The sequence below is a fragment of the Centropristis striata genome, chromosome 22 (assembly GCF_030273125.1).
Source record: "Centropristis striata isolate RG_2023a ecotype Rhode Island chromosome 22, C.striata_1.0, whole genome shotgun sequence".
In the NCBI taxonomy this organism is placed as follows: domain Eukaryota; kingdom Metazoa; phylum Chordata; class Actinopteri; order Perciformes; family Serranidae; genus Centropristis; species Centropristis striata.
Window position 1 is genome coordinate 2,907,979 of NC_081538.1, and position 24,543 is coordinate 2,932,521.

Sequence of the window (24,543 nt, forward strand, 5' to 3'; positions counted from 1 at the left end):
TGCTCAACATTGTATTTATAGCATTTCGACTTTTTTTCTCGAAATTGTATCTCGACTTTATTCTCGTCATTTCAACTTTTTTCTCAAAGTCCATAATGAATTTTATCCCCCCCTCCTCTTATTATTTTTTTTCTCCTATCCTCTTCGGTAGGAACAACGAATCTGTGAATATCTTTCCATTTTTAAAGAACACAAAAAGTTGACTTTATTCTCTCATTTCGATTTTCCCCCTCAAAATCGTATCACAACTTTAATCTCGACATTTCGACTTTATTCTCGAACTGCATGAAAAAAAAATCATCGTCTCATTATTTTTCCCCCCTACCTGGCCCCAATTTTTTTTAGAGAACAGTTGGGTAGACACAGTCCCATAACAATTGTTTTGGGAATTCTGCTTTTATGTAAATTATGTGAATTTTTTAGACAAATATTAACTAGCAGTATACCTTACCAAACTCCCAAAGTTTAGGCTACATTAATCTCGTAATTTCCACGTGTTGCTCAACATTGTATTTTAACTTTATTTACAGCATTTCGACTTTTTTTCTCGAAATTGTATCTCGACTTTATTCTCGTCATTTCAACTTTTTTCTCAAAAGTCCATAATGAATTTTATCCCCCCTCCTCTTATTATTTTTTTCTCCTATCCTCTTCGGTAGGAACAACGAATCTGTGAATATCTTTCCATTTTTAAAGAACACAAAAAGTTGATTTTATTCTCTCATTTCGACTTCGTATCACAACTTTAATCTCGACATTTCGACTTTATTCTCGAACTGCATGAAAAAAAAATCGTCTCATTATTTTTCCCCCCTACCTGGCCCCAATCCTCTTCCGTAAAGTATTTTTTTTTACCACATGGATAAAATTAACATATCTCCATGACTGTTTCCCACACATAAAACACCTGTGTTATATAAGCGAGCGGCTCAGAGGCTCATTGGTTGCCGGAGAGCTGCTTGTGTGGGAAAGTCTGGTGTGAGGAGGCATCTGTCCTTGGGAAGCGGAGATGTATACCTTCTTCTTTTTCTTTTTTTTTGTGACTGTTCCATATTTTTGTCACGATTCATTTCATGTCACCCGAGGGTGCTTGTGTGTAACGGCGGTGCACACACTCACAGTTTGAACCCCTTTTAACTTTCTCTCCGGGAAACCCCTCGGGATTACGCAAAGGACTCTCCACAGCGCGCACACGAAGAAGAAGATAAGAATTTTCTAGTCTGCGAGTCCCAATGCTGCTGAGAGATGTCAAGTGATTCCGAGAGAAGTATAGACGCGTTTTCTAGTGTGGAGTTTTGTTTTTTCTAACCGTGTTTGTCCGTGGATGACATTTTCTCGGATTTACAATGAGCGAGGACACCTAAACGGGGCGCCTCCTGCTGGGATCGAACCTGCAACCTTTCAGTCGCAGCACAGACTCTTCAGCAAATAGACGGCTCAAACAACCTGTATCACACCCACAGTATGGATTACACCACGTTCCAAATCCATTCAACAACTTTTCTCTTGCTATGGATTTAATCTGGTGGAAACTGTGACTCCTATACACGTTTTTTTTTTTTATCATGACTTTCATCTTTACGTGCACCCCAGCCATGCATCCGGTGGCTTAGTGGGCTTTTTCTCTTTTCACACGTTTCCATTAACATTTCAGATCCTCCGTACACTTAAAAGAGTTGTAGCCTAAATCTCGTCGGCTCTCATGGGACTGAGGCATTCCTCGCGTTGTTTGCTGCTACGGCGGAAGATGGCGGAGGCGGACAGCTCGGAGGTAGGGACCTTGTGGTGTCCTGCACCCGGCATTAGCAGGGACGGGACACCCTCAGTGTGCTTATTTTGTTTTATGCAACATATTTTGCATATTTTGTCCACATCTTTTGCGTTTTTCTCACCATCCTCGTATAGCCACATATAGAATCAGTGTTGCACTGTGCGGTGATGGCGTGCAAGCAAAGCAAAGCAAAGTGCATTCCCCAGTGTCCTGCAGATGTTCCCGGCGCTCTAAGTAGAGCGATGTGATTGTAATAGTAGTGATAATGCATGCAGAAGATTTGCAGTTACGTTATATGATCAGCTTTTGGTGCATGGCTGTATTGAACGCGGCTGTGTCCGCTGTCCTTGGTGCTGAAACGGAACCTGCATCTTTTGCCGGCTAGATGTGAATTCCTCACTGCTTTATTGTGTGAATGCCTCTACCAGCCCCATGTTAACCTACAGGCAGGTCCACTCACTGAAAATGACTGCTTTTTCACTCATTCTCGTCTATAATTTATAAATCCTGTCTTTCCTCCTCCTCAACAGCGGCAACAGCCTGTCACATCCCCCCTCTCTCAGTCTGCCCAGCCCTCCCCACTGCCTAAACCAGTGCCTACTACCCACCATGTGCCCTGCGCCCCCCATACGCCTCATGTAGCAGCCCTGGCCAGCTGTCCTGGTCGAGGCAAGATCGCCAAGTTCCTCAGCCCGGAGGAAATGACATCGCGGGACTACTACTTTGACTCTTATGCCCACTTTGGCATCCATGAGGTAGGCAAGGCCAGGCTGACAAACTTCAGAGCAGGGTAAAAAAAGAAAAAAGGTTAAAAAAAAAAGACACCAGATGCTTCTTGTTCTGTCTAACTTGATGCTCCTTAACTTGCCAAGGAATGTCAACCCTGTTCGTCTGGCTTTCTGTGAGCTGGATGTGTCAAACACCTCGGCTGAATTAATTCCACGGACAGATCCGAGTCCCCGTTCTGTCACGGATGATATTTTATCCGAAACTAAGAAATTAGTGCATGCAGACACTTGATTAAATGGGTTTGAAAAATCAATTTTTAAATTAACCAGAGTCGACTGAGCTGGGATTTTTGAGACTGATACCGGTTTGAGATGAAAAAATACACCAATATAGTATCATTTTTGCAAAAAAAAAAGATTTTGCACCAATTATGACGATGCAAAGGTACTCGGAAGAATATTTAACATTATAATACATTATACAGAGAATGTATAATAAAAAAGCGAAATAAACAACAGTGTATGTTTATATCAGTCAATTATTGTCTATTTAAATAAAAAATAAAATAAATAGGTTAATAGTATTATTCAAAAACCGCCAATTGCTTACCATTTAAATAAAAAATATATAAAAGTAAATAAATGCTCCGTTAACATCAGATTGTGTTCAGTATCAGTAAAAAATGCTGAACATTTAAATAAAGAATAATTAAAACAATAAAAATAAATAAAAAGCTTAATAACACTGTATGTTCAAAATCAGTCAATTGCTGATCATTTTAATACAGAATAAATAAAATAAAAACAAAAAGCTAAATAAACATCAGTGCATGTTGAATATCAGTCAATTGCTAAACATTTAAATAAAAATAATTAAAAAATGAAATAAATCACTAAATAGTACTGTATGTTCAAAATCAGTCCATTGCTGATCATTTAAATACAGAATAAATAATAAAAAAAAGCTAAATAAACATCATTGCACGTTCAGCATCAGTCAATTTCTGATCATATAAAAAAATAAAAATAAAATAAAATTTTATTTTAATTTATAAATTGCTCCAAGCTTTGTCTCTGCAGTATATGTTCTGTAAAAAAAAAGTTTTTAGATCGACTCGCATCAGAAAACATAAACGCCAATACCAACTGATACCGATATGTCTTTGATAGACTGATAAATGGGGTCTAAAAGTAACAGTACAAGAGAAAAGTTTAAGCCCCTAAAAACTGCTATAAACAGCAAAACAAAGATCCAAGTAAAGTACAAACACAAGCTAAGAGGAGCCCTCCGTCCTCCAGCACTTTCAAATACGAGTTTAAACAAAGTTTGAAACCAAACACCATCAAAAACACCAAGATGCTGCAAACATCTCTCAGAAGCCTAAAGTCTAAAGCAGCTTATAGCACTTCTAGTAAAAAAAACAACACTTTATTCAGGCATTAAAATATAACTAATGACTCCCCCAAATTCAAATAATCTCAAAAGCAACAGTCCGCCTACGATCTTGTGAAGAAATAGAGAGCGGAGAGTGTCTCCGAGCTGACAAAAGAGGAGGCTTTTCCATTAAAAGAAACCAGATGCATGGCGACAGTCTGACACTGTAATTGTCGAGCTGTATAGCCTAGCTAATGACCTTGATCTGCGCAGGAGTGGTGGTGGAAAAGTTTTGGGACATATAGACCTTTTTTTTAAATAGTGCCCATATTTAGCATGTGGGTCAGGTTTTTGTCTGCTTGCAGACAAAGAGAGTGTCCTGATTAGAGGAGTGCAAAGCAAGAAAGTGGGATGTGTGAATGGGCTCAGGGAGATGGATATCAGGCGCTCCCCAAAGGCTTTGTGTTGTACTCCTGTCTATTTCAAGACACTGTCACAAAGGCCTTTGTCCTAAATACTGCCTTATCTACCTCATTATACATGAAAAAATGATGAGGAATACATGCATTAGGCCTGAGCATAATACATACACATTTGTATGTTCATTATGTAACATTATGAGCATCATGAATTCCTTTGAGCTTTTGTATGAATCCCACTATTCTACCAGAAGCTTTAGTGCAGGGGTCTCAAACTTAAATGACCTGGGGGCCGTTGGAGGCAGTATCAAAATCACCAAAAAAAAAGACACAAGATTACTAAAAAAAAGACACAAAATGACAGAAAAAAACCCCGAAATTACTTGAAAAAGACACAAAATGAGCAAAAAGAGACATAGAATTACCAAAAAAGACACAAAATTATTTTTTTAAAAGACACAAATGACCAAAAAAGACACAAAATTACTAAAAAAAAGACACAGAATTGTCAAAAAGACCCAAAAAATATTTTTAAAAAGACACAAAATGACTGAAAAAGACACAAAATGACCAAAAAAAAAGACACAAAATTACCAAAAAAAGTAGTTAAAGGGACCTTCCACACACAACACTGTAAAGAGCCATTCATATAAAACTCACATTAAACTTTCATATCAAGGTGGGGGCCACAAAATATCATCACGAGGGCCGCAATTGGCCCGCGGGCCGCGAGTTTGAGACCCCTGCTTTAGTGGTTTACTTTGCATGCAAAAAAAATCACCATGTATGTAACTCCCTCAATTACGGCAAGAGTCATGAGTTCTTAATTGAATACTGGGTACTTTAATTTTATCCAACCCGCGAGAACTAAGTAAAGAAAGGAGAAATAAATAAACAATAATTGATAAAATTACTGTCATCACAATGCAATCTCCAAGCTACACAAACATCACAAATACTGTAAATGTTACTTATGTATATATATACAAAAACACATCGTTTCATTCACATAGTAATTAGGGCGCGAATTGCATTACAGTTCATTCATTCATTTAAGCGAGGAAGTCTAAATCACAGCAGAAAGCTAGAAAAGGAAATACAAAACATACCTCGTAGGCTGCTTGTAATTAAAGGGGCTTAATCTTCGATCATCTTCAATTTTCTGTTTCTTCTTTTTGATTCTTGAAATGTATATGTGTTAGAATGCACCTGTTGCTCCTTTTTGATCTAATCTCTTTTAGCGCTGCGGTGTTCTATTATTTAGATGCCGTGTGGGAACTTATTAGCGAACATTAGTTCCGCTTCAATGCACTTCATATAACAAACAAAAAATGGACAGCCAATAACTTAAAATTAGAATTATATTGAGAGACAGTTACAATGTATCACAGCTACACTGTAAAAAAAAAAAATCTGTTTAATTTACGGTAAAATACCGGCAGCTGTGGTTGCCAGAACTTCACCGTAAAAAAATACAGTGAGCGTATGTAAATGTAAATATCAGCAAAAACTTTTTACTTTTAGGATAATTGTGTCATCGTGGTATTTCTCCATTAAGTTTACATGAAAAATTTATATTTTTTACAGCAAAACTGTGTGTTTTCTACAGTTTATGGCGGTAGAATTTAAAGTTTTTTACTATTCTTTGATTGACAGTAATTAAAAGTATCTGCTACGGTGATGTACAATGTTTAATTTTACCACCTATTTCTGATGCAAATTGAGTGTTTTACTGTTATTTCTACAAACATTTTTTACAGTGTACAAACTCTCAGTTTTATGTCTCATTTAAACAGGAGATGCTGAAAGACGAGGTGCGGACGCTGACCTACCGGAACGCCATGTACCACAACAAGCATGTGTTCAAAGATAAAATCGTCCTGGATGTTGGGAGTGGCACCGGGATCCTCTGCATGTTTGCCGCCAATGCCGGCGCCAAACACGTGTACGGGGTGAGACAGATACCTTCGACCACAAACAGACACTTTATAGCAGGGGTGTCAAACTCAAATACACAATGGGCCAAAATGTAAAACTTGAATAAAATCGCGGGCCAACATTGAACAAATAAACCTTTTAATTTATACCAAACATGTTTTGCTTTAACATTAAATATGGAACCAGCAACGCTTATAAACATACAATATATAACTAAATAGTGCAGACATGCAAAATCAAATTTCAAATAAAAAACACATCAATGTCATTAATTTATTAAATAAAAATCGTATGCCTCTTTTCTATTTGCATCCTTCTGATTTAAATATCAAAATAAACTTTTTCAACAGGTTAATAAATTCTGCCTTTCTTTTCGCCATTTTTGGGAAGGGGTAGCTGGGAGACAGCTCTAGCTTGAGGTTGCTATGACGACTGTCACAGAGGAGCGTTTCTGGGTCCTGTCCTGATTGACGCGCCAAAACAACAGCAGGGCATTGTGGGATTTGTAGTATTAGCGGTAAATGCGTCGTATAATACCGAGGGGTCAGCTTTTATAGTACAATAATTATATAATAATTTGGTATTGCCTCGCGGGCCAAATAAAATTACACTGCGGGCCAAATTTGGCCCGCGGGCCAGAGTTTGATACCCCTGCTTTATAGTCTCCATTACAATCACCCAACAGTTTCTGCTATTAGAAAGAAAAGCTGCAATTCTCTTTCACTCCCCAAATTCACCTCAGTTCTTGCTCTGATTTCACATTATCTTTCATCCTTTTTCCATGATAAACACATACCCTGTTTTTTTTTTCTAGAGTTCCTGTTAAAGGCCAGTTTTTTACATTATCTTGAAGAATTGGTGATCTCTTTAACACAGGAAGAAAAGCTGCAAACCTCTTTCTGACCCCAAATTCTTACCATACCATTCTTGGCTCTGATTTCACATTATCTCTCATCCTTTTTTCTCCATAATAAACACATACATGCAAACACATACCCTGCTTTTTTTAATTTTTTTTTTTTTTAGAATTCCTATTAAAGGCCAGTTTCTTACATTATCTTCTACTATTAAGAAGAAAAATGGCAAACCTCTTTCAGGCTCCAAATTCACATCATATCTGGCTCTGATTTCACATTATCTCTCATCCTTTTTTCTCCATATTAACACACATAAATGCAAACAGGCACCCTGCTTTTTTGGAATTCCTCAGTTTCTTATATTATGTTAAGAAATGTGAGACATCTGGCTCTTCCCGTCACAGGTTATACATCGCCAGCAGTGTCTCCCACAGTTATGTATGATTCATATACTGTATTACACTTATGGATCGGAGAGCTAAATGATTTATTCGTTTCCGTGCTACACAGAGGCTGAGATGAGCGATAAGGGACATTAGTGTTTGGATGGATTGGCAGGGTTTGATTAAATTTTGCCCTTCTGAAATTACCCCAAAGGTTAACCTACTGTACACAGGGAGGGAAATGGAAGCTGACACCTTTGCATGACGAGAAAATAATTAAACTAAGGAACATAACATATATATTTCTTATGAAGGGGTGATTAGGGTAAACATTTAAACTAATAGATATCACCACGGAACTTCCCCAGCTGATTATTTACATTAGGATACATACTTGGATGTGTAAATGAGGCATTAAGTCATTAAATATGTGCTAATTTGCATAATAAAACTAATATTTAATATTAGAGTCACATTTTTTGAGAGAAGCTTTTTAGCACTCAAGTCATCAGAAAATACTGTCAACAGGCAAAAAAAAATCAATTTTCTACATGTTTTTAGGAATAATATCTTCTATAAATGAGCCTATAAATATTTATGTTATTATATTAATTTTTAGAATTAAGCTGGAAAATCTGGTGTATGTAAATGCTACTAAAGAGGAGATTTCTGGCTCAAAAACAAAATAAAACCACATTAATTGTATAAAATACACACATTTTGCACAAAGTAGTGAATAGAGGAAACAAAATGAACTAACAGATATAACCATGAAACTTTCACTGTTGATAAAGTACAATAAGATGTTTTTTTTTATCTATTATGAATTTACTGAAATGTTTTTCCATTTTGTGTAACTTTATACGTCTATTTCACTACATTTTGAGGCAATATTGTACTTTTTTAGGATGCATACTTTTCGTATTGCAATTTTTCTTGAATGTTATGTTTAGATAAATGAGGCATTAAGTCTTTAAATTTGTGCTAATTTGCACAATAAAACTAATATCTCATAATATTAGAGTCAAGGTTTTTAACAAAGAGATTCTTTTTAGAACTCCATTCATCAGAAAAGGCTGTCAACAGGCATAAAAATCCATTTTCTACATGTTTTTAGGAACAATATGTTCTATAAATGAGGCTATGAATATGTAAAGGAATTCAACTGGAGAATCTGGTGTATGTAAATGGTACTAAAGAGGAGATTTCTGGCTCAGAGTTAAAAAAAACAAACAAACAAAAACATATGAATTAAAAAAAAACCATACATTTTGCACAAACCACAAACCCACTGATGAATAGCGCAAAAACCCAAAACTAACAGATATAACCATGAGACTTTCCCAGTTGATAAAGTACATTTTAATTTCTTCTATTACAAGTTTTCTGAAATGTTACATTTTGATTAGCAAATAATGTATTATTTAATGCAAAATTTTGTTTATTTTATGGCAAAATAAACCCTTAATGTGTTATTTTTATGTTTTATTTTCATATGTCTGAACAAAAACATGTTATGGAAGTAAAATAGCTCCACATCTCAAAATTGTCAGAGAAAAAACTTTTTTTCCCCTGTAGTGTCTCCCCTTAAAATTATGAAAACTGCCTGTTATGTAACTTTAAAATCACATTCAACAGCTTTTTATTTTTCTAAAATAAAAGACACCTGTGGTTTTGTCCTTGTGCCTGCAGATTGAATGTTCAAGTATATCTGAATATTCAGAGAAGATCATCAAGTCCAATCACCTCCACAACGGTAAGTACAGGTGTTTTTTTTTATCATTACTACTATATTTCCAAAACACGTCCGTCTGAATGCAGAACAGCGTGATGACATCTGGATTAGGAGTAGCGTGAAAAATCTGAATATTTCCATCATTACCGTCACACTCGACAATATTAGTCACAGCTCCGACGGTTAACTGGCAGCTCGCCTCTGATGTCAAATAAACGCAATCCCTGCCATCAATCAGAATTCCCTTAGTGATGTTGATTACCATTGTAAAATGCAACCCTGAACATCACAGATGGAGGAGTGGCAGCAGATGGTGGGATTCATAACCTGCACATTTGACATCAGACTGCTTTTTGTTTCATCTTTTTATATTTATGCAGGAAATCGTTCCTTCTTACTGCAATGAGACTTCACAACTCATCTACATCTGTCACAGAAATGCACTAAATCTACCTGTCGCCTTTGCACTGTGCACCTGTACAACACTACAAATACTGGAACAGTTACTTCATATCATATGTTATATGTGCTAATATTAACCATATTGATATTATATAACATACAGTACAGGCCAAAAGTTTGGACACACCTTCTCATTCAATGCGTTTCCTTTATTTTCATGACTATTTACATTGTAGATTCATCAAAACTATTAATGAACACATGTGGAATTATGTACTTAACAAAAAAGTGTGAAATAACTGAAAACATGTCTTATATTCTAGTAAGCAAAGGGTGGTTACTTTGAGGAATCTAAAATACAAGACATGTTTTCAGTTATTTCACACTTTTTTTGTTAAGTACATAATTCCACATGTGTTCATTCATAGTTTTGATGAATCTACAATGTAAATAGTCATGAAAATAAAGAAAAACGCATTGAATGAGAAGGTGTGTCCAAACTTTTGGCCTGTACTGTATTTATACAATATTCTGTCTTTTTGCACATTCTATCTACATGTTCTTATACTCATAGTATATTATCTATTGTATGTAAATCTTGTACTGTCAAGTATTTATATTTATTTATATGCATATGTTATACCGAGACTATTAGTCAGGCGGCTTAGCTATTTTAGGTATGGTTAATGATTTTGGTTTTCATTGACCAGTTTTCATGTCATTTTGATCTCAGTAAGTTTTTTCAGCAGTGTAAATGGCCGCTAATCCTCACTCTCCCGTGAACATAGAGTCCAAACATTTTCAGCTCAGGATTCCTGCAGCATTGCTGCAGCACTTGAAGCGGGTTGCCTAGCAGTCTGGGTGAAAATAAACATATATCTATTTGATCAAATAACCATCTAGTGATATTCTCAATAGCTTTAAATGATTCCTTGACCCAGAAAATGTGTAATTTGACACCAAGGTTGACCTTCTAAGTGGCTTGGAAGATATATTGGTTCTCATAGACTTTATATGGCTGCCATCTCCGATCCACAGTCTTGAAGAAGTGGCTCCTACCAAAAACTGAAACCTATGGAGATAGAGAGTATGTGGAAGAAGTATGGTGCTTTTTTCCGGCGTGTCCCCTTTCTTCTCAAATCTGGTCCTAAGCCCCCTGACTATCATATTATATCATATCTTGTGTGCATATCTATCTATCTATCTATCTATCTATCTATCTATCTATCTATCTATCTATCTATCTATCTATCTATCTATCTATCTATCTATCTATCTATTTATCTATCTATCTATCTATCTATCTATCCGTTTTTTAAGATGTCGGTCTTATTAAGGCATTCAAGGATTAAAACCAAGTGCCAATAACTCTTTAATGGCCTTATTTTCCTTTTAAAATCCATCTCCGAGTAGCTCTATATCATGGGTCATAGAGGCCAGAATAGAAAACAAGATAAATTCATGCATGAAGCACTGAGGCATGCAATGAGCATCGTAATTAAGCTGTACTAATTTACAGAAATCCCGAGGCATAAAAACAATGTCATGTGAGAATTATTGTCCGATTTGCATTAATGTGATGAAGGCAGCGTGAAGTCATTTGTTGCCTGCTGTTTTGTGGCTCTCTCTCTCTCTCTGCACACCGCAGTCATTACCATCTTCAAGGGCAAGGTGGAGGAGGTGGAGCTGCCTGTGGAGAAGGTGGACATCATCATTTCGGAGTGGATGGGCTACTGCCTCTTCTACGAGTCCATGCTCAACACCGTCATCTTCGCCAGGGACAAGTGGCTGGTATGACGGTCCGAGCTGGGGCTTAGAGTGTGTAGCTGGCTGCACAAATAAGGCTTTTGACACATAAACACAGCAGACAGTGATGAAGGAGAGGATTTACTGTTCACTTGTGTGCGTCTGCTGCTCAGATGCTTCAGAGTTCACACATGAATGATCTGCTTTGTAACCTCAGTAGCTGCCTGCAGGCTGTAAATTCAACACATGTGATCTTATATTACATGCCAGGTGTGTGAACAATAAAGATGACAAATGACCTGTGTGTGTGTGTGTGTGAGTGAGTGTGCATTAATACCTGCAGCTCTTCTTGCATTCAGAAACCTGGAGGCCTGATGTTCCCCGACCGAGCAGCTCTCTACGTGGTAGCCATTGAAGACAGGCAGTACAAGGACTTCAAGATTCATTGTGAGTAATTATGGAAGATTTGTTTTTTTCGCTCTCATATTTGGTCTCTCCCCTCTCCGTGGTGCAGTGCATAATTAATGACCACTACTTTTTGTATTGCAATTTTTCCTAAATGTTATGTTTAGATAAATGAGGCATTAAGTCTTTAAATTTGTGCTAATTTGCACAATAAAACTAATATCTCATAATATTAGAGTCAAGGTTTTTAACAAAGAGATTCTTTTTAGAACTCCATTCATCAGAAAATGCTGTCAACAGGCATAAAAATACATTTTCTACATGTTTTTAGGAACAATATTAAGCTATGCATATGAGGCTATGAATATGTAAAGGAATTCAACTGGAGAATCTGGTGTATGTAAATGGTACTAAAGAGGAGATTTCTGGCTCAGAGTTTAGAAAACAAACAAACAAAAACATATGAATTAAAAAAAAACATACATTTTGCACAAACCACAAACCCACTGACGAATAGCGCAAAAAACCCAAAACTAACAGATATAACCATGAAACTTCTCTACGTGGTAGCCATTGAAGACAGGCAGTACAAGGACTTCAAGATTCATTGTGAGTAATTATGGAAGATTTGTTTTTTTTCGCGCTCATATTTTGTCTCTTCCCTCTCAGTGGTGCAGTGCATAATTAATGATCACTGTGCAGATGAAGTAAAATCAAACTCCAGTAAGCTATAAAATCATATGCTTCCACTTTCTAATAAGCCATTCTTTATTTTTTTAAAAGCTGTAGCTAAAAGATTTGTTGGAAAAATGTTATGCTGATGTGTTACTGCAGAGAAATGAGTAAGTCATTAGCGAAAGGTCATGGGTTTGTCACATTTTAATTAATAAGCCATCAGGTCTGCAGTTATTAAAGGCAGAGTTTGGAATTGTTGAAGTGGAGTTGTATATGGTACTTTTTTGATTGATTGATTGAGAATTTACTGAAACACAAAATAAAAGATGAACATTTAAAAACAAACGAACAACAATAAATACAAGACAACAACACAAAATGAAACAACAAGACTCAACCCTTATTTGTGTTCAAAAGGAAGAAGCCAAAGCTTATTAAATCCCACCCCTATATTCAGTTATATAACAATAATATTTATATATATGTATGTATAACACATAGTAATGTAGTTTATAAACTCATTATTACCATTATTAACACACATAACTTGTTATTAACTTACAAACACATAAGTACACATACACCCATGTAGTCATAATGAGACAACAATGAACAAACAAACAACAATAACACACAAAAAAGAAAAAATAGTAACACATCAATCAATAGTCAGTGTATTACCTACAGATGGCCAAAAGTCTCCAATAAGACCAGAAAAAGTTGTTAGATTTGTTACTAGTTGCTTTTTTGAAAAAAGGGGTCGCTAGAGGGGTCTGAATAGTTGCTAAATATAGTGACAGAGTTGCTAAGTTGGCAATGCTGCTTACCGCGACGGTCTGTTGTCACATTCAAACTCTGTTGGTTAGCCGCTACAAAAAGTACCTGTATAGAAACAGAGGCCAAGGGAACTAACTAGTGGGCGGAGCCAAAACACTCAGCCGCTTTCCAAAAAGTACTCAGAAAGTACTAGGTGGAAACGCCTTATGTTATATTTAGAATATTTTCCCCACATGTTGCCGTCAGAGAGCCCTTTCCTACAGGAAAGTGAAGGCGTTACCCTCTCTTCAAAGCCACCAGACTTCACTGATAACATACATTTTTATGTATATATATATATATATATATATATAAAAAAGACACTGAGCCTCCATTATATCCTTGCTTTGACCCTAGACTATAGATCCAGAAACTTAATTTCCTCATCTTTGATTGCCTACTTACAAAAAAACTAGGGGAAAATGGTCTAACGACCAACGGGCGCCATTTTGATATGCAAATGAGAAGGTCAAAAACTCAAAATTTCGCTTGGGAACCATTTTTTGGATTCAGCACCCTTGAAATAAGTAAAGTAGGCCAGTTCCCGAGTTGTACCCATAAATGCTCCTCACTTTCACTTTGTGGACAATTCCGTCTAGACTAGTACATTCTGTACTCTGACTACATGTGTTCAAATATCCTTCACAGCAGGAGTGCTGAGCTTAACATTGTGATCCAGATCAAAGAAGCAATATTAAAGGTGCCACTCACACTTGTACTTTGGCATTGAATCTGGGTTAATAACTCCTATTGAGTTTCCTTTTTCCTGCACAGGTGGCCTTCTCTGTTCTGTTACATCTACACATGCACATAAAGGCTCCTGCTTTCACATAAATCCCAAAAGAATTCAGTCTACCCAAAGCCCTCACGCTCTTATTTTTAGTTTCTCTCTGCGTCGGTGGCATGTTCCACCTTCTCAGCGTTCAGACTTAGTGCTTGGCCCTCTGACAAAGCAAGGTGGAGTGGAGGGACAGAGGGAATGGGGGAGGGAGAAGCCTGCTCTGTATGTTTTCAACCCAAATTATAAAAAAAAAAAAAAAGCCTGCCAGACATGGTGGAGGAGGCGGAGGAGGCTAGAGTCTATTTTCAGGAGGCCTCGTCTTTCTCCACATAGGGGCTGGATAGACAGAAAGACTGTGTGAGTGCGGGACTGGTTTTCCTGGCAGGGTTAAGTGCTTTATTTTATTTTCTCTCCTGCCTTTCTTTTGTGCTGACAGCTTGTTACTGCAGGAACAGAGGGGACAGAGCTGTGCAACTGCATGAAAAGTCAGAAAGTTAAAAAAATGCAGAAAAGACATACTGTTTGCATGTGTATTAACATGGGTGATGTGAACACACAGGGTGGGAAAACGTGTACGGGTTCGACATGAGCTGTATTCGCAACGTGGCCATCAAAGAGCCTCTGGTAGATGTGGTAGATCCCAAGCAGGTGGTGACTAACGCCTGCCTCCTCAAGGTTAGTCTGCGTCCTTATGTTTGGATTAATGCATGGTGGGGGGATGTGAATGTACCTGCAGCTTTTGTCAGTCATGCCAAATTGTTTCATACCTCCGAAAAACCTGCTTTTTTAAACTAGAGCTGGGCGATAAATGGAGTTCCTCTGAATTTATGGTTTAGGATCATGCCCCTTAGTTCACGTAGATCAGTAGTTCTCAACCTTTTTGAGTCGCGACCCCCAATTTAACATGCATGTTGTCCGCGACCCCCGCTCACTGAGCAGAATCTCACACGCACAGACACAAAAAAGACACAAAAATGACCAAAAAAAGACACAAAATGACCAAAAAAATACACAAAATGGACAAAAAAAGACACAAATTGACCAAAAAAGACACAAAATTATCAAAAAAAGACACAAAATGACCAAAAAAAGACACAAAATGGCCAAAAAAGACACAAAATGACAAAAAAAAGACACAAAATGACCAAAAAAGACACAAAATGGCCAAAAAAAGACACAAAATGGCCAAAAAAAGACACAAAATGACCAAAAAAAGACACAAAATGACCAAAAAAGACACAAAATGACCAAAAAAAGACACAAATTGACCAAAAAAGACACAAAATGACCAAAAAAAAGACACAAAATAACCCCCAAAAGAAAAAAATTACCAAAAAAGGACACAAAATAACCCCAAAAAGAAAAAAATGACAAAAAAAGCAAACAAAATGACCAAAAAAGACACAAAATGACCAAAAAAAGACATTAAGTGGCCAAAAAGACTAAAACACATTAACACATTTTATTTAGTTAAGGGACATTAATTCTTTTTTTGATGTTACGTTGCAGAAAAAAAACTAATCCTGACAATTACAGATACCTTTCAATAAAATCAACCCTGACAACAGACTCAAAGATACAATTTGTGTCTCTCCCTCATCTTTATTTGATAGCTTTTGGTAATCATTTTAACCAAAACTTGTTTGAGTATTTCCTTTTTGTTGGTTTAATATCACCCAGCACCAAACAAGTGAGGTTTTTCATCTTTTGTGTTCTGCCACCAACTACATGCACCGTAAAAAAGAAGTCAGAGAGGTCTACCTCTCCCTGGAGCCTCTCATCATCCCGTCTGCTGAGACTATTTTCTAGTACACAATAGTTTTTGGGGGAGCTGTAATAGTCTGCAGCTCTGTTTCCATGCTTGAACAGTAGCTTGTCTTTCATCTCACAAATGAACAGAGGATTATAGCATTCAGGGAGGTGATAGCTTTTTTTTGTTTGTTCCCTCTACCTTTCATTTATTTGCTTTTCCTCTCCCACTCTCTCCATTTGAGTACCCCACATCTTCTTGTTTCATTTCATTTCGTAGTTTCTCGCTCTTCCTTCCTAATCACTTCTTCTTACCCTTCATCCCCCTGTCACATTCTCTGATTTAAGCAATGTCAGGCCTCACTAGATCCAGCGAATAGGGCGCTCTCACTCTGTGCGATGGTGAAATGTCACACAAGAGCAGCCACTGAGTCACCGGAGGGAATAAAATAGACCCTCCATCACTTGTATAAGCACCAGCTCTCCTTTTGTGTTTGAAAAGGTGATTTATGTGTGAGGTAGGTGGATGGTTACTAGTTAGTTACAGACATTCTGCTCTGAAAATTCATTCTCACCGTCTACGTCTCTTTCACATCAATGTATTCAGGGCTTTTTTAGCCCTCTTCCGCCGTCTGCCAGCCTCTTCACCCAGTCTTAATTCAAACTGTCACTCATTCGTCGCATGCTAAAATTACAAAGTTGCACCCCGGGACTTTTTTTTTTTTCCTCTCCGCCTACAATTTGCTGTATATGACACTGGCCTGGTATCATTGGAAAGGACAGAGGTGTTAAATCACAATCTGTCATGCTGACGCCACATGGCCGAGGGATCCATAGCCCGACAGTCAAACAGGGCAAGAAGAACAGGTTGCAGATCCTCCCTCCCCCTTCCTCTGAAAATATAAAATCCTCTAAATGCATGATCTGCTCCAATGCTATTTTGGAATCTCAGAGATGCCTGCCGGGTAACAAAAAATGTGATACTTACATTTTTTTTGCCATATTCATAAGGCACTGCTTGATAAAGACACAAGTGATCTCTCTCACACACACACACACACACACACACACATGAACACACACTCTTGTACTTCTATCTTTGTGAGGACCCTCATTGGAATAGCAAAGGTTATAATAGTTTTGGATTTTTCATTAGTTTTAGTTTTAATTTTGTTGTGAATTTTTGTTTTTAAATCCAGTTCGTTTTAATGAGTTTTTAGAGTGAGTTTGCTAGTTTTAGTTTTGTATTTATTTTTTTAAATGCTTTAGTTGTAGTTTTTTGTAATGGGGTATTTGTTGGGTGGGAGATTAAAAGAGGTCACAGTACATTTTGCCTTTATTTCCTTTGTCTTATCCATCTTCATTATGTATGAAAAAAGTTGACAAAGACAAAAACGAAGGACATTTTCACTATAATTTTAGTTAGTTTTGTAACCACACAATACAGTTTCAGTTAATTATCATCATCATGTAACCTTTAACCCTTAAAACAAAGTCTGAAATCTCAAAAAAAACCTTTAAAGAAGTGAGGACCGGCCGAAATGTCCTCACTTTGCAAAAATGTCCTCACTCTGTTGGTTAAAAAACGTGTTCCGGTCCTCACTATGTAGGAAGTACAAGAACACACACACACACACACACACACACACACACACACACACACACAGAGCCTCCCTCCCTCCCTTCCTCGTAGACTGGAGGGAGGACACCCACACAGCATGTGTACTGTGAGCAGGCTTCGTTTGCCAGCCGTGATTCAACCTGTGGGCTTTCACACACAAACACACACACATGCACGATAATTATGGTGAATAATCGAGCTAGGATTGACTAACACTGTATATGAACTGCATGTGTGTGAGAGCGGGGCTGACAACTTGTGTGTGTGTGTGTGTGTGTGTGTGTGTGTGTTTGTGTGCTCATACATGTGGTGTGCCTTTAAACTGAAAACCACAGAGATCTCTTTAAAGCTGTCTAATGCAAATATATTAAGATAAATTGTGTTTTCGGTTGGGTTTTTTTGCAGGAAGTGGACATCTACACTGTGAAGCCAGAGGACCTGTCCTTCACCTCAGCCTTCTGTCTGCAGATCCAGCGCAACGATTACGTCCACGCCCTCGTCACCTACTTCAACATCGAGTTCACCAAGTGTCACAAGAAGACTGGCTTCTCCACTGGTGAGTGGTGTCTCTTACGGTTGGCACTTTATTTAATTATATATATATATATATATTTAACTTTATTTTCCTTTATGCACATTTACAGACAATTAACGTCACAGAGATTGGGTCTCATCTGTCACACATATGGCACTGTAAAGGGTATTACACATATTTTATCTGGTTCTGTATTCCAAAAAAAAAAAATAAATAAATAAAAAGGGATCTGTAGGAGCCAATATTATGTTTAAGAAAGTTTAGATTTTTACTGTAGATTACAGCGTGTTTTATATTGATTTATTGCCTTTTATTGTGTAGTTGAAATTTACCACAGCACCTGAAGTAGGCGCTGCACATGCGCATTGTTGTTCTGAATAAAGTTCACCAAAATGTTGAGTATATGTTAAGGAAGGATATCAGTAGGTATTGGTAGTGGACCACAACATATTCAATCTAATTTGTTTTGGTTAAATGTATTTTTATTCATTGTTTCTATATATTAAATATATTTTTAGTTGTTTTTCAAATGCTATGGAAATGCACCAACAATATAACATATTTATTTTGATCCTATTTTTAAAGAATGTTATTTATTAAATGTATTTAAATGTCTGGATTAAAAAATAATTATGTATGTATATATATATATATATATTTATATACATACACACACACACACACACACATATATATATATATATATATACATACATACATCATTATTTTTTATTTATTATTACACACACACACATATACATATTTATATATATATATATATATATATATATATATATATATATACACATAATTATTTTTTATTTTTTAATTAAAAAAAGACATTAAATTATATTGGGAAAAAATAAGAAAATCCACTGTTAAAAGTTAATGAGTAATATGATGATCGTGATCATGATTTTTGGGTTATCTGTCCATCTCACACCATTTAAAATTAAATGTTATTATGTCTTTTCACACAGACATTTACTCAGATATATATATTATGTAACAGAAGAAGGAAAGAGAAACTGGACATTGTTAAATAATAACCATTAATGGGAATTTATCCAATTTTGAGATTGTTGCCAGGTCTTATAAAACCCTCTGATTGAGCCAAGTCTAAGTCAATCAAATCCAAAGCAGTTTTCTGTCCAAGTGTTCTGTTGAGCCTCAAGAGACGGACAGAATTATTATTGTGACAAAGGAAGAAGTTAGACGAGCAAATTCACACTTGGATTTTTATGCCAATAACAAAAAAGAGAAGACACCAGCGTTGCCAGGTACTGTGGCATCTAATTGGTATTGCAAAAAAATATAAAATATGGACAGCGTTTATGCAGCTCTACATAATATGTGAGTGGTAAAGCATAGAACAAAAGTGTGAATGACCCTTGAGGAAAGGTGAGAGTCAGCATTTCTTTTCATTTATTAATCCCCCGTGTAAACCAAATATATATAAATATAGATTAGATTCCACATATGTCCGCTGTCTTCTAAATATAGCAGACCCTTCAACTGGTATTGATTTTTTTTAGGTGGCTGAAATATGTTTTACAGCTGCCTCGTCCACAGCAGCACATTGTTTAGCTTCAATGTCCTCAAGTGTAATTAATACTCTACGGAGAAGCACCCATTTAGCTCCATCCGTAACTGTAACCACTGTAACCCTGGTTCTCTGAGTAGCATGAGTGAGATGTCTCACTATGGGAATACGGCGTGAGACATCGAAATAAATGCTAAGAAAGAGAACAGTAAAATGCATAGAGTGACGGCTCTTTTCCAGATTCAGTTTCTGCTCTCTGGTCCACCTTTCAGTGAATTATTCGGCAAATATTCTCAACGTCTTTTGAAATATGCGAGCACAAGCTTATATTAGGAGCAAATCAATGCCCATTAAAGAGAAGCGAGTGCTCCTGGCTACTCTCTGCTGGCGTTACACCAGCTGACCCGGCGCTTGCACCGACGGAAACGCCGAGCGCTTCTGGTAATGTGGCGTCAAGGATGCCGATTATAGAGAGAGTTGCTAAGCTGTTATGTAAGCTTATGTTAATACATTCATGCATCCAGCGCTTACATAATGTTGTGTAGAGGAGGTTCTATGTTTGGCTGAGTCTGTTGGGCCTGAGGCTGAGCATCACTGGAGGAGTTCTCTCCTCTCAGCCTCTGTATTTCTCCCACTGGGTGACTGAGTTTCAGCCGCTTTGCTGGTAAATGTGCTCTTCTGTTAACATGCCCAAAGGGACACGAGTGCCCATTGGAACCAGTACGTTTTGTCAATTTTATAATTTGTCACGCTGCCCTTTTTAACTTCTCCTTCCTCTTCTCTCTGCGCTACCACTTTCCTCTTTATCCTGCTAACACCTCCACTACTTTCCTCTCTATTTCACGTTCCAGAATCACTTTATCACTTTATTAGTCCCTTGAAGGGAGATTTGTTTTGCAGCAGGACACACAAGACAAGGTACACAACGATACAAGACAAGGTACACAACGATAGCATAATAAATATCTAATAGAACCCAGTCAAAGAAACGCCATACGCATATACAGTACAGGCCAAAAGTTTGGACACACACCTTCTCATTCAATGCGTTTCTCTTTATTTTCATGACTGTTTACATTGTAGATTCTCACTGAAGGCATCAAAACTATGAATAAACACATATGGAATTATGTACTTAACAAAAAAAGTGTGAAATAACTGAAAACATGTCTTGTATTTTAGATTCCTCAAAGTAGCCACCCTTTGCTTACTAGAATATAAGACATGTTTTCAGTTATTTCACACTTTTTTGTTAAGTACATAATTCCACATGTGTTCATAAATAGTTTTGATGAATTTACAATGTCAATAGTCATGAAAATAAAGGAAAAACATTGAATGAGAAGGTGTGTCCAAACTTTTGGCCTGTACTGTATAAAATTACTGACACATGTTCGTTGCAGAGCTGATACCCCTAAATGGAGAGTTACTACCTAGTATAGGTAAAAAGTGCAATGTGCAGATGTGCAAGAAGCAGACTTGTGAAGATCCTTTTCATTCGTTTTCCTGTTTCCCTCCTGCTAATGTGCATATTCCTCCTGTCTTCTCCCTCAGCTCCAGATGCTGCCAGCACACACTGGAAGCAGACAGTGTTTTACTTAGAGGACTACTTAACTGTCAAGAAGGGAGAGGAGATCTTTGGCAGCATCGCTGTCAGGCCCAATGAGAAGAATGTGGTAAGACTCTCAATAATCTCAATAGTTCATCATCACGTAACTATCACAGCTCTCAAATAAATGTGTAAAAGTACAATATTTGACTGTGAAAATAAGTGGAGTTGAAGTATAAAGTAGTATTAACTGGAAATACTGGAACACCTACCTCAATTTTGTACTGCTGTGGACGGGGTCACCTTAAATACACAAATCTCTCTTTAAAGCCACCAAACTCCTTTGACAAAAACAGTAATTTTACCTCATAGAATGTGGGAGTTGCTGGTGTGCAACTGTCTGGATTGTAAATTTGTTTGCATTATTGTGTGACTTTGTTGTTTTAAGAGATTTTCTCGTACATATTTGATATATTCATAAATCCAGCTGCCCGCAAGTAACGTTGAGTCACCCACTCCAGGAACGATATATATAATAGAGTGGGAGGAGACAGGCTATTAACCTAAAAACCTGTAAACGACTGTCGGACTTGTCGATTTTAAGCACACTGAGCGGCGGCCTGAGGGAAACCATACCACTGGTAGAGAAACCACATCACTGCAGTCTTTCCAGTGCCTGGTTTTAATGTTTTAACGTTTTAAATGCAGGGATCGTTTTAACATTTGATTTTAATGTTTTAACGTTTTTTTGCAGGGATCGTTTTAACATTTGATTTTGATGTTTTAACGTTTTTTTGCAGGGATCGTTTTAACATTTGATTTTGATGTTTTAACGTTTTTTTGCAGGGATCGTTTTAACATTTTGATGTTTTGGTTTTTTTTTTACTTAATTTTTTTTTTTTTTTATAATTAAAGTATTTATTTAATTTTTCAACATATAATACAAACACTTTCAAACAGCCGAGACAGACACCAAAAACATACAGAATTTTTTTTTTTTAATAATAATAATAAAAAAAAAAAACACCCCATGATTTTGATGTTTTAACGTTTTATTGCAGGGATCGTTTTAACATTTGATTTTGATGTTTTAACGTTTTATTGTAGGGATCGTTTTAACATTTGATTTTGATGTTTTAACGTTTTATTATAGAGATTGTTTTAACATTTGATTTTGATGTTTTAACGTTTTATTGCAGAGATCGTTTTAACATTTGTTTTTAATGTTTTAACGTTCAAATGTTAAAAAGTCACCCGTTTATGTTTTTATTTTGTGTTAACATTTTGCTTGTCTACTTTTATACCAAGAAGATATTTCTTTCATTAATTTCTTCACTTAAAACAGCGGTTCCCAAACTTTTTTAGCCGCGCACCCCCTTCTATGTCCCAACCGTGTTGACGCACCCCAAATCCCCCACACCTTCAAAAAACCCAAAATGCAATAAGCTTTTTATAGCCATATTAAAAGCAGCATGTTTAATCATGCTCAAATGAGAACACACATATAATAAAATAATCACCATCACAACAATGCGATCTCTCATTTGAATTAATCTGAAACACAGTTTCAATATAATGCAACAAAGTTATGCTCAAGCTTCCACTTTTAAGAGCAAAGAGGATGATGACAGGCTCAGGATCAGAGGCAGAAAGCAGATAAGTTGGGGAAAATGTTATAATATTTTGAGCCGCGTTGAACAAAAATTGCAGCAAGTTAAAATGAGCGTGGAGCTAAACAACCCGTCATCATAACAGGTTGGAAACATGGAAGAAGATAACTTCTTCTACACTTCATTTTAAGATGAAGTGCATTTTGAATAGCTTGCATTTATTTATTAATTAATATTACAGTTTTTGATTTTACATTTTACGAAGGAAATGTTTATTTACACGTCTTTATTGTGTGGGGGGAAAAAATGTAATTGTGTAATTATCAGACCACCATTACATTTTTCATCTCGCGCACCCCCAGGGGTCCACGCACCACACTTTGGGAATCCCTGGGTTAAAATAATGTCAAATTGTCTTATCATTTGTAGCGTGACCTGGAGTTCACCCTGGAGCTGGACTTTAAAGGACAACTATGTGAGGCCGCCATTTCCCACGACTATAAAATGCGTTAGGAAAGAAGATGAACCAACCAGCTACCCTCAGCTCCTCTCGACGCACTCGGAGAGGGGGACGACGGACGCGGGCTCTCCAACAAGCATTCCAGTTGGCCGGCGAGGGCGACCACACCCATCTGATTGGATGCCATCACGCCAGCACCTTTGTGATGTCATCAGAATGGGCAAGTATCGATCAGCAATAGTGCCATCGCCTGTACCAACTTGATCGACCCGGGCGCATCGTTGAATGTAACATCCTAAATGAACTTGATTTCCTTTTCTCTCTCTCACTAGTTTCTGGAAATTGTATCGTTTCAAGTAAAAAAAATGAAAAGCATTTACGAGTCTTTATATTGTTAGTGCAGCTAATTGGAAAGCATTGATCTGCGTGATGTCCAGAAGGTTCCAGCACAGTCATCTGTTTTTCTTTTTAGTCATTTGTTAAGATTTATTTGTTGTATAGGTGCAGTAATCAGTCGTATCTTATTTTGTTTATTATTTGCATGTGAAAGTTTCTTTTTCTTTTTTGCTTCATTGATTTCAGAAAAGTGTGAAAATGTAATTTCTTTATTTCTTTAAATGAGGATCATTCAGAACAAATGTACTTTGGTGCCAGAATAAAACAGAACAATGCCTCAAGAAGAGTAACAAACAAACAAACAAACAAACAAACATGTCATGTATCACTTTGTTATGATCAAGATGATGAATAACATTTCAAAAGAATCTGATTTTTCTCTCGTGATTTTCCTTTAAACAGCTATTATTTTAAAATAAATTCCATATAATTTAGTTCAGTTTTAGCTTCGACATTAAATATAACTACATTAATGAATACTAAACCAGACAGAGAATTTAACATTCAGTTATGAAAAAGCTACAGCGTATTCATGATTTCTCTCTTGGGTGAAGGTCGTTATAGAAAGTAATAATAATAATACAGAATATGTTGAATCGTACAGACAGCACTACTGTGATTTGGCAACACAGCATTATTTACAAGATATGGTGCAGCACCTTATTTCTGTTTTACGTCACTATTACTGAATGAGGTAACACAATAGTGATTGAGCCTGTGGTCCAATGATAAAAGCCCTTGGAGTATTTACATTTAACCAACCCTGGTTTCCATCTGTCCAACTGTGCCGTCTCACAGCTGCAACACAGTTTGTTTCTGTCCTTTGCACGGCTTCATACCACACCAGGAATGTTTAAGAAGCAGTTTAGAGTGTTTTACCTGATTTTATTGACTTACATATAGTCTAGACGGAATTGTCCAAAAAGTGAAAGTGAGGAGCATTTATGGGTACAAGTCGGGAACTGGCCTACTTTACTTATTTCAAGGGTGCTGAATCCCAAAAAAATGGTTCCCAAGCGAAATTTTGAGTTTTTGACCTTCTCATTTGC

General features: G+C 36.8%; 1 protein-coding gene across 1 annotated transcript; it reads left to right on the plus strand.

Annotated features, from left to right (window-relative positions):
* The first annotated feature begins 494 nt into the window (after positions 1-494).
* Positions 495-23,867, plus strand: prmt8b (protein arginine methyltransferase 8b). The gene is made up of 10 exons (XM_059325456.1): positions 495-1,771; positions 2,302-2,526; positions 6,090-6,245; positions 9,164-9,227; positions 11,257-11,399; positions 11,714-11,801; positions 14,591-14,706; positions 17,807-17,957; positions 21,034-21,155; positions 23,068-23,867. Exons 1-10 carry the CDS (start codon positions 1,703-1,705, stop codon positions 23,149-23,151), a joined length of 1,218 nt encoding a protein of 405 aa, XP_059181439.1. The 5' UTR covers positions 495-1,702; the 3' UTR covers positions 23,152-23,867.
* The last annotated feature ends 676 nt before the right edge of the window (positions 23,868-24,543 follow it).

What these genes read in the sequence shown, in the direction of transcription:
- prmt8b (XM_059325456.1), top strand. Translation starts at nt 1,703, where the DNA reads ATGGGACTGAGGCATTCCTCGCGTTGTTTGCTGCTACGGCGGAAGATG. An exon ending in TCGCCAGGGACAAGTGGCTG is followed by an intron (nt 11,400 to 11,713) that starts GTATGACGGTCC and finishes TCTTGCATTCAG; the next exon opens with AAACCTGGAGGCCTGATGTT. An exon ending in GAAGACTGGCTTCTCCACTG is followed by an intron (nt 17,958 to 21,033) that starts GTGAGTGGTGTC and finishes CTTCTCCCTCAG; the next exon opens with CTCCAGATGCTGCCAGCACA.